This window comes from Geotrypetes seraphini, chromosome 10, assembly GCF_902459505.1.
Source record: "Geotrypetes seraphini chromosome 10, aGeoSer1.1, whole genome shotgun sequence".
In the NCBI taxonomy this organism is placed as follows: domain Eukaryota; kingdom Metazoa; phylum Chordata; class Amphibia; order Gymnophiona; family Dermophiidae; genus Geotrypetes; species Geotrypetes seraphini.
Window position 1 is genome coordinate 121414540 of NC_047093.1, and position 13988 is coordinate 121428527.

The window sequence follows — 13988 nt, forward strand, 5'->3', positions numbered from 1 at the left end:
CCCCCCACGCCCCACCCCCGTCAGCCAAAATCCACCCACACACAAAGTCAAGCCCAACAAAGGGATCTGCAGCTCCAGGGGACAGCGTCCAGCAGCTTCTGAACATCTGAGGTCACCAGTTCTGGGGGGTCAGACACAGGGAGCCCAGGGTGCCAGGCATCCTGCAGTCTCCTTCAGACTTGCAAAAGGGGTTCTGGCTACTATTTCCTCCCCCCAGCGCTAGCCCTGTGTAATAGGAGACTCGCATCCTCTATCTATTAAATGTTAATATCCAAGTCTGTGCCCAGTAATCACACTTTCCCAAGCAGAAGAAAAAAAGTGAGGGATGGGCTGGGCTGCTATACAAGCCTTTAGAAGTAGGAGAAGGAGCTCTGTGAGGATAAATGCCACTTTCCCTCCTTCGGAGCTGGTTCTCCTGTTACAGCAACACTTGGCAGATCAATTTGCCTGTAAGCGCCATTTTTAGAGAGCTAAATGCTCTCCAGGGTTTGCTGCTGCCTCCTACTGGACTGTCGTAAAGGCTGTACAACTTAAAGAAGACTTGGGATTCCCAGACCACCATGTAGGTCTAAACCGTGGAAAGATTGTTCCCAAAAGGGGGGGGGTCACTGAAAGCACCCCTTAGTCAGGAGGCTGTTCTGTCCAGCAATTCTTCAGTGTCTCGACTTTACCCCAGCATCTGACTACCAGAAAAACAAGAAAAATGCCTACAGGCTACTCAACCATGAGATTATGGGGGATTGATACGGAGTCAGATTTAAATTCTGAAGACCATTAAAAATCTCAGATACAGGGTGGACTGGGACTGCGCATCTTGAAGATGTTGTCCCTGGCCTGTCAGATGAAACATCTTAACGACTGGTTTCGGGGAACGGGTCATTTTTCTGCTACAAGCCAAGAATTGTTTCTCTGTGGACCATATCTTCATGTGAAGTGCTTGCCTCCAAGGACATCCTCTGCTAGAGATTTATTTTTGATGCCCTTGCGTCGAGTCTGGAAGACTTTGTGCCAAAGGATGTGACCCCTTATTTACCATTGCAGGGAAATGGAGACTTTGTTCCAGGGATGCCCCCGGTGACAGCAACAGTGTGGAAGGCTGCTTCTTCTCAATATATTTTTCAACTTGTCCATTCTAATGGAATTTTATACTCTTTGGAAGACCTCATTAGGGAGCATGGCTGGACAGCTCAACATTGGCTCCCTTACGCTCTGCTTTCTTACTATGTTCGTTCCTTGCCACAAGACTGTCTGAATGGAAACTCTTTCTGAAGCTTTATGTTTGTCAGCCCAGACGCTGATTCCTTTACGATATCATTATCATCACCTGCAGGAATCTTTAGGTGATATGCATTACACTCATTATGCGAATTAATGGACTTTGGACTTACCTTGCGAGGTTACAGATCAAATGATACAGAGAGGACTTTGTCGAGTGGCAAAATTGACCCCTAGAGTGACTTTGATAGAACTGAATTACAAATTCCTGTTACGCCTCTACAGGTCTCTGGCGTACTTGTTTCAAGCTTCCCTCTGTGCTTCTGCTGCTTGCCTAAGTGTAATCATTCTCCTGCTACTCTTGGACACCAATTTTGGACATGTGCATGGATGGCAGCAGGTCCATCAGCACATTATGGTCATGCGGAACCACACATATGTTTTTGGTCCGCTCAGTTTGTTCCCTGTAGATTTTTTTGCCAAGACCCTCTCCGAAGGGTTTCAGGGGCTTTTTGGAAAGAGCAATCTTACTGGGCAAGAAAGTGATTCTTCATTGCTGGATATCTTCTGATTCTCCAACTTTGGCTCATTGGCGAATTCTGATGATAGAATTGGCATCCATGGAATGCCTTCGAGTACCTTCTCTGGATACACCGCAAGGGTGTGTGTTTTGTTTTTGTTGGGAACCTTTTTGGAACATTCTGACGCCCAGAGCCCGCAGTCATTAGTTGAATGTTTAACTTTTTCTGTTAGTGACACACTGGAATGGGGATTGTGGATTGACCTTGGTTGGTTTTGTGTGATTTTTGGGAGAGGGGAGATGGATGGGTGGGTTTCCAGCATATCATGGTGAAATGTGACAAGAATATTGGTACTCATTTCTGTGCTTTGTACACTGTGGTATTCTGTATTTGTTTGGTTCTTTTTGAAACTTAATAAAATATATTATTTAAAAAAAAATATATATATATATATCAGATACGATCAGTGAGTAAAATGCAGGTGCAGAACTCAGCTGAAATTACTTTAAGACTTTTAAGTGAGAGATACAAAGGCTAATTTCTCCATTAAAAAAAAAGACAACATTATACTTGAGAAATAAGTAAAGGGAATTTATTAAGAGCAATGTCACATTACAGCTTCTTCAGGATAAACTATTACAGTGTGAGGAAAACAGTTAACAAAATTAAAGAAACAGGATAAACACAGAGAAGTCTTAGATGTGAGGGGTAAAATCTAGGATTATCACAGGTGTATGAGGGGTAAAGAGTTGGATTAGTACGGAGGAGTTTAAGGTATGAGGTAAATCTGGGATTAGCATAGAGAATCCTTAGGTGTGAGAGATAAAGTCTGGGAATAACACAGAGGAGTTTTAGGCATCAGGGATAAAATTTGGGGATTAGTACAGAGAATCCTTAGGTGTGAGAGGAAAGTCTGAGATTAACACAGAGGATCCTTAGGTGCGAGGGATAAAGTTTGGGATCAGCACAGAGTCTTAAGTGTGATGGATAATGTCTGGGATTAGCACAGAAGAGTTTTAGGCGTCAGGGATAAAAGTCTGGGATTAGCGCAGAGGATCCTTAGATGTGAGGGGTAAAGTTTGGGATTATCACAGAGAAATCTTAGGGGTGAGGGATAAAGGGCTAGATTCGCTAAGGGCATGGATCGGATCGGTGTCTGGGGGGGCTGATTCACGAATCGCCCTCAGGCAAATGAGGGCGATCAGAATCATGCCCCCAACCTCCTGCCCAGATTGCTGCATGCGCAGATCCTCCAAGCTCGGCTGATATTTTTTTTTTTTTAACTGTTTTTAACTTTTTTTGCGAGCCCGTGGTTTTAACCCGCTTTAAACCCACAGGTTAAAACCACAGGCTAAAACCACAGGCTTGCACTGCGGGGAATGGCAGGAGAGGTTCAGGGTGAGAGCAGGAGATTCATTCAGGGCAGGCAGGAGAGAGCAGGCAATTCGGGGCAGGCAGGAGATCAGGGCAGAGAGCAGGACAGCAGAAGGCAGGGCAGTCGGAAAGGACCTCAGTGACTGGTCCTCAGCAGACACTTATTGTTGGATCGGCCAGCCCAATTGGTGTTGCTTTTTTATTTTAATGAATCGCTTCCTGCCTACATTTGAATGCTGTTCCCCCTCATTTGCATGCGCGGATCGGAGGATGATTGGGACAGAGGTTAGTGAATCGGGTCGCAGGGAAATCGGGTCGTAAAGGGGTCGCTAAGTGGTCGGTAGTTGATCGGTGGGCTTAGTGAATCTAGCCCAAAGTCTAGGATTAACACAGAGGATCCTTAGGTATGAGATTAGCATAGAGGAGTTTTAGGTGTGAGGGATAAAAGTTTGGGATTATCACAAAGAAATCTTAGGTTTGAGGGGGAAAATCTGAGATTAACACAGAGGATCCTTAGGTGCGAAGGATAAAGTTTGGGATCAGCACAGAGTCTTAAGTGTGAAGGATAAAGTCTGGGGTTAGCACAGAGGAGTCTTAAATGTGAGGGATAAAGTCGGGGATTAGCACAGAGGAGTCTTAGGTGTGAGGGATAAAGTCTAGGATTAACACAGAGGATCCTCAGGTATAAGATTAGCATAGAGGAGTTTTAGGTGTGAGGGATAAAAGTTTGGGATTATCACAAAGAAGTCTTAGGTTTGAGGGGGAAAATCTGAGATTAACACAGAGGATCCTTAGGTGCGAAGGATAAAGTTTGGGATCAGCACAGAGTCTTAAGTGTGAGGGATAAAGTCGGGGATTAGCACAGAGGAGTCTTAAGTGTGATGGATAAAGTCTGGGATTAGCACAGAGGAGACATAGGTGTGAGGGGTAAAGTTGGGGATTAGCACAGAGGAGTCTTAAGTGTGATGGATAAAGTCTGGGATTAGCACAGAGGAGACATAGGTGTGAGGGGTAAAGTTGGGGATTAGCACAGAGGAGTCTTAGGTGTGAGGGATAAAGTCTGGGATTAGCACAGAGGAGCCTTAAGTGTGATGGATAAAGCCTGGGATTAGCACAGAGGAGTCTTAAGTGTGAGGGATAAGGTCTGGGATTAGCACAGAGGAGTCTTAGGGATCTGGGATAGACACAGAGGAGCCTTAGATGAGGAGATAACATCTGCTCTAAACACAGAGTAATTAATTATATGTATAATTTCTTATACTTGTGTAATCTGCTCAGAATTTGAAATGGACAGAATAAAAATTCTCATTCTAAATACTGATATAATTGCTACAGGATGCTCCTTGGTGCTGATGGATCTTTTCATCAAGTACTCGTATATCTTGTTTGAACTCTTGCAAAGTTTTTACCTGGCTGTGCACCTGAGGGAAAAAGCTGACATATCTTCCCTGGAGTTATAACACACACTTAATAGCTAGGGGCCTCACCTCATATTGGACAGAGCATGGTGTCTGACTATAGCCTACAGATTACTGAAGAAACCAGACTCCAGTTGATACGAGTATGTTGAGGCCTACAGTTATCACAATGAAGAGGCTGCTGGCAGTCACCTGGTTTTCACTCTTCACGTTAGCTTACCATTAATCACAGTGTACAGAATCTCTTTCTACTGATCTCCACAGAGGATATTCACTGTTCTCCATATAGAGACTTTACGACACAGTGCATGTCCTCAGTCCTCTGGAAACCCCCAATTCACTTGACAACTCCTGGATCCATGACGATGAACACTGTTCTTTCAGTGCTTTCTGATGGGGGCGGGAAACACCCCTCTTGATCAGACACACTTGTCTAGGAATCTGACCAAGAGTCGGTGGTTTGGAGCTTCATGGAGGATTCTCCCCACACCTTGGTGACCGCCCCGTTCTGGTTTTGCTGTCTTCTCTTCCTCACTGGTCTGCACTGAGAGGTATCAGGGTCTGCGGTGTAGATCTCATGTCCCTTTGCTTTGTCCAGTTCACAGGCGCTACAGAGCGGTCCATTGATTTTCACTGTGTTCCCAAACTTTGAGTAGTCCACCGAATACCTGCCCTCTTCCTCGGTGACAATGGGCACAAAGCAGTGACCCCACAGAATCTCCTCAGGCAAATAGGAGGTTCTGGCCTGAGTGGTGATGCCTGTGGTCTCTACTACCCCCTCAAGGATCACCACAATCTCTATGTTTTGACTAGTGAGGTTATAAGCTGAGATGTTGTAGAGGGGACTCTTCTCGTCAATGGTATGACTGATGATGAGTGGTGAGACCAGAAAGATGGAATTGGTCCCCACCGGGTTCTCCACTTGGATGTCCACCTGTGAGAGGGGCAGCACCTCACCCTCAGATGTGGTGGTCTTCTTCACTAGCTGGATTTTAATGGAGGCACTGATGATCATGCTTTTCCGAAGATCACCCACCCGGAACATGAAGCAGAGCTTGCTGTTTCGGCAGGTCACCACAGCATGCTTGCTGAAGATCAGTGTCTCAGCACGGCGATTGGCTTGTGCGGTCTTCATAAAGATGCACCCCAGCATCACTGCGTTAACGATAAGGCCGGCTATATTTTGAATGATAAGCACCATAATAGCAAGCGGGCACTGCTCGGTTACCATGCGCCCCCCAAACCCAATGGTTACTTGAACCTCAATAGAAAAGAGGAAGGCAGAGGTGAAGGACTGAATGTTGGTGACGCAGGGTATGGAGGAACTGCGTTTGGGATCCAAGTCACCATGGGCAAAGGCAATAAGCCACCAGGCCATGGCGAACACCATCCAGCTGCAGATAAAGGACATGGTAAAGATAAGAAGAGTGTGGTGCCATTTGAGGTCCACCAAGGTGGTAAAGACATCCTGGAGGAAGCGACCCTGCTCACGGATGTTTTTGTGTGCCACATTGCAGGCTCCATTCTTGGCCACGAAGCGTGCCTTCCTGAGCTTTGCTCGGTAGCGAGGCTGTGACGCACTGTCCTCTGCCAGACGGGTGATCAGGAACTCCTCGGGGATAATGCCTTTCCGAGCAAGCATGTTTCCCCTGGACAGGACAGCTGCTGTTTACAGATACCCCCATAGCCAAGTCTGCAGCTCTCCCTGAAAAGAGAAAGCAGCAGTGCTTACAATTAGTCCTTTTCCAGTCTTCCAACTTTCCAAGTTTTATTACAAATTTGATTAAACGATCTACATTAAAAATCGGGGAATAAAAAAAACACAGACAGAATTGAGACAAATACTCACTCACTAGAAATAAAGGAAAGGGGGTTTGAACTACATTTTTGATAGAAAAATAGCACTAAAGGTAAAAAGGGAGGGGAGGATAGTAGCCTTATAAAGGGCTGGTTTCAGATTATTACAAGAGCCTGATTGCATGATAGAGGAATCTAAAGTTCCCCGAAAAGCTTGAAGTTGTGAAGGGAGGTCCCCTCCCCTCCTCCAACCCCACATCTGAAGAACATTGAAAGGCCCCCTCAGGCCTCCTCTCTCCTCTGATGCACTGCGATCTCCGAGGACACCTGAAGTAACTTACTGGCATTGGCAAGCTAACTTGTAAGGTCAGAGGTCCCTATGAAGTTGATGATGGCCAGTTCCTGCGCTTTCTCAGGCTGCCTGTTATTAATCTCTTCTCATGTTCCTGCCTTAACAAGAGACTGTTACATTTGCCTTGTGACTGTACTGACCCATCTCATGAAGGTATGATGGATTCATGCAGTATTACTGGGCACATTATGATTTGTCTGCTATACACAGGTTAATTCATCTATAAATCTTGCATCCCTTTCCCAAGACATGGGGCGCGTCACATGAGAAATCAAAGTGATAGGATGAGAGGTAAAATCCCTTTCATCCTGCTATTTCATTACAATGACCTGGTTCCCAGGTAGCTGAGGGACAGATGTGGCTTTTTCACCTCCTGTCACCACATCTCTCTGGACAGAGGAGCAAGGTCTCAACCCTGTTGTCCAGCCTGGAGCTGTTGGCCTGGAATCACAGGTGAGAGCATGCAAACCTTGTATCCCTCAGTGCCTGCACAGCCTTACAAGTGGAGACTGAAATGGTATCTCTCTCCCTCCAAAGCTTCACATCCCCACATTCAGCTTCTCTTATAAAGGACATCTCTTGCCTTCTCTAAGGCACTTCTTTTCCCCTTCTCCCACACACTGTCTCTTGCAGAGGACCTCTCTTCTTCCTCACACATACTGTCTCTTATAGAACTTTCTTTCCCTTCCCCATACCAGCTGTCTCTTATAAAGGACCTCTCCTCCCCTTCCCCACACCTGCTGTCTCTTAGAAGGCACCTCTCCTCCCCTTCCCCACACGTGCTGTCTCTTACAGGGGATGTCTCCTCCCCTCTCTTCTTCTAAATGTTATACACATCATACCTCTCTTCTTTGTTGTTACCCACCCACATTCTGCATTCTTCATTTCCAGGATCAGGGAAGACCTCCCCCCCCCCCTCTGAAAGGTACTGAGCAGGATTAAGGAGCTCTAGAGCCGTGCATGGCAAGGGTGGAAGGGACCTGCTGGTGCGTCACATGACACCTTTTCCTCTCTCTTGTCTCCTCTGTTCTCTAGACTGAAATGAGCCTTGCCCTAGTCTTCTGGACCCAGGGAGGCGAGATATGGCCACAATCCCTTACCTTGCAGGCTGTGGGGAAGGCAACTGCCAGGCACAGGGACATTTTCATTGCTGTGTCTTCCTGGGGTATTGGCAGGGCTGTGTCTGCACGCTCAAGCTGCTACTGGTGGAGAGGGACCTTCTCCTCCTCCTTCCCAGTATGATAAAGGATTTATCCCATTGGCTGCTGGTAGGGCTCCTTCTTCCTTTCATTGGCTGGACAGACGGATGGGGATGAGGATGATAGGGGTAACCTGACAGGGCAGAAGCTGCAGAGTCTGCATCTCTTACACCTGCCAAAGATGCAAGCAGCCCGTCTACCCTATTCACCAACCCCAGGTCAAAATAGGAATTTTGTTCATAAAGATGGAGCTCATCTAATTTGATTATGTCATCCTGAAAAGCGGATGAAGCTGAAATACATGAGAAGGGCTTGAGGTGAGTTGCAGTCAGGTGCAGTAGATATTTCCCCTGTCCCCAGAGGGCTTCTAGTCTGTCTGCACCTGGCACAAGGGAAGGTTACATGACTTGCCCAGGGTCATCAGTGGGATAATTTCAAACTGGCTTCCCCAGCTCTCAGCTCTAACCATTAGTCAATGCCTCTACTCTGAGTCATCGTGCAAGCATGCATTTCACTCTGCTCTATGGCTTATGGATTATTACACTTGAGATATAGCCCTTCCTATATGGTGGTAGCAGGATTTTCAGGTGGATAATCTGACACCAGTCTGAGCTGCTCTGATACCCAGAAATGTTTTACAGGCTAGAAGGCTGCAATGGCCAATTCTGGGAGCCAGAGCTGCTATAAGTGAACCTTCTTCTTTATCCTCTCCTAAATTACATTTCACTACAGTCTCCCCCACCACCACTCCCCATAAAATATTGTTTGTGATAACTAAACTCTCATGATCATCCAATAAAACACAGGTAGGTTGGTTATTAATTTGTTCACTAGGGTTTATTTACCGCCTTTTTGAAGAAATTCATCCAAGGAGGTGTACAGAAAGAATAATCCAGACACAGGCAACAGTAAAAATCTTCAAACAACACTACGCAGTAAAACATTTGAATAGGCAGCAAAGGTGGACCACAGAGACAGAATAAAAGGGGGGGCTGAAAAGTTCGCAGCCCAACCAACCAACTTCCTAAATTCTGGGCGTTATTTTGCCACTGGAGCTGAAAAGAGTATGATCTTATTTCGTGAAATGCTAATTTTCAGGAGCGAAATTCTATGTTTTGACATTGTTTCAGATCATTGATAGAAACTATATCCACGTCATTCTCTTCTTGGTTGGGCTGAGAACTTTTCAGCACCCCCCCCCCCCTCATAATTTAAAAAAAAAAAAAAAAAAGTTGCACATGAGGTCGGATAAATCTTTTAAATCAAATAAATAAATCAAGTTTCAAGTTTATTAAGATTTTATATACCACCTATCAAGGTTATCTAAGCGGTTTTTACAATCAGGTACTCAGTAGTTAGTTGCTTCTTCCATTAAAGGCCTAGTTGAAGAGCCAAGCTTTCACCTGCCTCCTGAAGAGAGATTATTGTGTTAAATAAAGCCTTTTGGCCATGGCTCGCTGGAGGCTAGGGTTCACATCTTGTGATGTCCTTTGGAGAAGCATCCAAATACTTTACCAGCCGATTCTCAAAACGACTCACCGTGGTCTTTTCCGTGCTTTCCAGCAGCCTCTGACTCTGCCATTCAAATGTAATACAACCAAGTGATTACTATTAAAATGGTCATTGAGATGAAAACGAGCACTCCGGGCGATTCTATATCATCACATGGCAATTGTCAAAATGAAGAGCTGGCTTTTAAGGCCTCAAAATTACCAGTTGTTCTGAGGAAGCCAGTACTGTGAATAGCGCATGTATCTGGCTGTGGCTTATGATAAAAAAATGTAAAGAAACACACATTATTCACATAAGTTATAGTAATGGGGGGGGAAAAAATCTCAAAATCCCGTCTCGAGCACATGTATTAAAGGCACATCTTATGCATGCTCATTTAAAGCTGACGATTGTCCCTCCTCTCCATCCTTTAGCACTGGCACACCTATGACTGACACTTTGATGTAGCATTTCCCGGCATTACGTGCCTACAAGTCCATGCGCACAGTTACGCCTCTTTCTGTGGACTATTCTGCGCCTATGCTGATCGCTATCACCAATGACTAATCTTGTGGAAATTACATGAACCTCATTTTCATGCAAAGTTCTTTGAGAATCGCTCGTCTTTTGTGAATCGTTACATTTGCTGGCACTACAGCAACCTGACAGATTTTACCGGCGATATTAGAGAATCTGGGCCCCTCTTCGTCAAGATTAAACTATGCGCTGATGGTTCTTGGAGCTTACTTTTTTGCTATAACCTCACTACTCTGTGCTGTCCCAATCGCTGTTCTCTTAAAGTACTAGGTCAAAATACATAAGAAAAAGTTAAGCTGAATACATATTTTGATTCTTAAGTAAAAGTAAAAAGAGTAATGAAAAACACATTAAAAATCTACTCAAGTAAAAGTAAAAATGTAAGTGCCTAAAATAATACTTATAAATAAAAAGTAAAAGTTTCACAATTACAATGTCTGTTCATCAAGAATTGCTACCAGCTTAATTTTCACTTTATTTATTTATTCCATTTTCTATACCATTCTTCCAGGGAAGCTCAGAATGGTTTACATGAATTTATTCCGGTACTTAAGCATTATTCCCTGTCTGTCCTGGTGGGCTCACAATCTATCTAATGTACCTAGGTAATGGGGGGATTAAGTGACTTGCCCAGGATTACAAGGAGCAGCATGTGATTTGAACCCACAACCTCAGGGTGCTGAGGATCTAGCTTTAACTACTGTGGCATACTTTAAAGGATGTCCGGTGCAGTACTTGGAGAGACCCCCCAGGAAAGAGACTTGGGAGTACTGGTCGACAAGTCAATGTAGCCGTCCGCGCAATGTGTGGCGGCGGCAAAAAGGGCGAACAGAATGCTAGGAATGATTAAGAAGGAGATCATGAACAGATCAGAGAAGGTTATCATGCCACTGAACCGGGCCATGGTCCGCCCTCACCTGGAATACTGCGTCCAGCACTGGTCGCCATACATGAAGAAGGACACGGTACTACTCGAAAGGGTCCAGAGAAGTGCGACTAAAATGGTTAAGGGGCTGGAGGAGTTGCCATATAGTGAGAGATTAGAGAAACTGGGCCTCTTCTCCCTTGAAAAGAGGAGATTGAGAGGGGACATGATCAAAACATTCAAGATAATGAAGGGAATAGACTTCGTAGATAAAGACAGGTTGTTCACCCTCTCCAAGGCAGAGAGAACGAGAGGGCACTCTAAAGTTGAAAGGGGATAGATTGGTAGAAAACTGGAATGCTCTTCCGGAGGCTGTTATAGGGGAAAACACCCTCCAGGGATTCAAGACAAAGTTAGACACGTTCCTGCTGAACCAGAACGTACGCAGGTAATGCTAGACTCAAATAGGGCGCTGGTCTTTGACCTAAGGGCCGCCGCATGAGTGGACTGCTGGGCACGATGGACCACTGGTCTGACCCAGAAGCGTCAATTCTTATGTTCTAAAGTGACCAAACACATCTAACCAGCTCAAACACAGGCAACTCCACTGCTCTTATGGGCTCTATTCCCTGAACAGCAAAATTTAAGATGAAATGATCCACTGTTTGCAATAGCAAAATCCTATTCCAGTTTTGCTGCTTCATTTGGTTTTACTGAGCAATTGTCGTTTACACATCCCTTTCCCTTTTAACTGCAAGCATCAGATATAACTAGGGGAAAGTAGTAAAAATTGGCAAAATGATTGCTTCAGTAAAAGTAAAAAATATTATCTTGTACAAGTATAAGTGTCAAAACTTTTCCTTAAGTACAGTAACTAGTTATTATACTACACTGGTCCCAAGAAACTACTCCCTCAGGCAAACACCTAGTCTTGCCCTACTGGGAGCTCTGGTTTCCTACAGTCTCTCTATCGCTGGCTTTTACAAAACCACGGTAGCGGTTTGTACCATGAGCCAGTGAGACAAATGCTCCAACGCTCATAGAATCCTCTACTGTGCCTTTGTAAAAGGAGCCCTATATCTTTCTCTGAATCTCACTGCCCTTCTTTTCAATATTTCTAGTTTCCTGTTAATCTGGCATAAGCAATTACTCCTCAATTGCATCTCTTGGTAGAGATTTTCTTTTCAGCTTTCTCTTTCATTCTGCTGTCAATTCTCACTGTTAATTTCAGTTCAATGACTGTGGGGTTCAGGTTGCCGTATATAAAGTGTGTGTGTGTGGGGGGGGGGGGGAAAGAAATCACTGCCCCTCACCCCAGGAGATGGGACCTCTCTACTGGACAATTTTAATGCACTTCATGATCAGCTTTGCAGAGTTAACATCTTCAGGTCACAACAAAAGAAGCATGCTTTTACTCAGATCCAGATGTGACACTGGTAGGGGGGTTTAGCTGGACAGTGGACACCAAAGGAGAAGCTCCCTGCCTGTCAAGCATGAAGGCATTGAGCACCCAGATGGGTGAGAGAGAATGAAAAGGGAACTCCATGCCACGATGTGTAATTGAACTCTGGAATTCCTTGCTGAATAATGTTGTGAAAGCAATTAGTTTAGCAGTGTTTAAAAAGGTTTGGATAATTTCCTAAAAGTGCATAAGACATTATCAAGATAGTTTGGGGACATCTGCTGTTTATTCTTAGGATAAGCAGCATAAAATCTGTTTTTCTTATTGGGATCTTGCCAGGTACATGTGATCTGGGTTGGCTAGTGTTGGAAACAGGATACTGGGCTTGATGTCCCAGTATGGCAGCTCTTATGTTCTTAAGTGTGAGCACACATTAGAGAGGGAAAGAGAATCTGCAATCCAGCCAAGCAATTTGGGGAAATGGACACTGAGAAATAATCTTTCTGCTTCCCAGCAGTGCAGTCCTTGGGAACCGAATTTCTCTGTGGCTCAGGTGTGCAGTGTTGGGAGTTAGACATTGAATGGGGATAGTGAAGTTGGATAGTGAAGAGAGGGGATTATGTTTGTTCTCAGTTGTTTAGACATTGAGGGGAAATGTATTTTCTCTCATGGCAAGTTGGACAATGATTGGGGGGTTGTTTTTGTTCTCAATGTTTAGTATTGAGGGATTGGATCCTGAGGGGAGACGTCTTTGGTTGGGGTGTAGGTTGTGTTTGCTTTTAGGATTCAGTGTAGGGGGATGTGTTTGTTCTCAATGCTTAGTGTTGGGGGGTTGGATACTGAGGGGATGTCCTTGGTTGGGGGGATGTGTTTGCTATTAGGGTGCAATGTTGGGGGAAGTGTTTGTTCTCAATACTTAGTGTTGGAGGGTTGGAAAGCGGGATGTCTTTGGTTGTGTGTGTGTGTGTGGGGGGGGTTGTTCTTAGGATGCAGTGTTGGGGGATATATTTGCTCTCAATGCTTAGTGTTGGGGGTTGGAGCCTGAGGGGGGAAGTATTTGGTTGGGAGGGTGTTTGCTTTAAGGGTTCAGTGTTGAGGGTTGTGTTTGCTTTTAGGATTCATAAGAACATAAGCAGTGCCTCTGCTGGGTCAGACCAGAGGTCCATCTTGCCCAGCAGTCCGCTCACATGGCAGCCCATCTGGTCCAGGACCTGTATAGTAATCCTCTATCTATACCCTTCTATCCTTTTTTTCTTCAGGAATTCATCCAATCCCTTCTTGAACCCCGATACCGTACTCTGTCCTATCACACCCTCTGGAAACGCATTCCAGGTGTCCACCATTCTTTGGGTGAAGAAGAACTTCCTAGCATTGGTTCTGAATCCGTCCCCTCTTAATTTTTCCAAATGCCCTCTTGTTCTTGTAGTTTTTGAAAGTTTGAAGAATCTGTCCCTCTCCACTTTCTCTATGCCCTTCATGATCTTGTTAGTCTCTATCATATCCCCTCGAAGTCTCCGCTTTTCCAGGGAAAATAGCCCCAGTTTCTCCAATCTCTCAGCATATGAAAGGATTTCCATAACTTTTATCAATCGTGTCGCTCTTTTCTGAACCCTCTCGAGTATCGCCATATCCTTCTTAAGGTACGGCGACCAATATTGGACGCAGTACTCCAGATGCGGGTGCACCATTGTCCGATACAACGACAGGATGACCTCTTTCGATCTGGTTGTAATGCCTTTCTTGATAATACCTAGCATTCTATTCGCCTTCTTGGAGGCCGCTGCGCACTGTGCCGACGGCTTCATTGTGTTGTTCAC

The 13988-nt window shown here is 45.0% G+C and overlaps 1 protein-coding gene across 1 annotated transcript; it reads right to left on the reverse strand.

Annotated features, from left to right (window-relative positions):
* Positions 1-4961: 4961 nt before the first annotated feature.
* LOC117368568 (ATP-sensitive inward rectifier potassium channel 11-like) lies at positions 4962-6170 on the reverse strand. The gene has a single exon (XM_033962299.1). It carries the CDS (start codon positions 6168-6170, stop codon positions 4962-4964), a length of 1209 nt encoding a protein of 402 aa, XP_033818190.1.
* Between the last annotated feature and the right edge of the window lie 7818 nt (positions 6171-13988).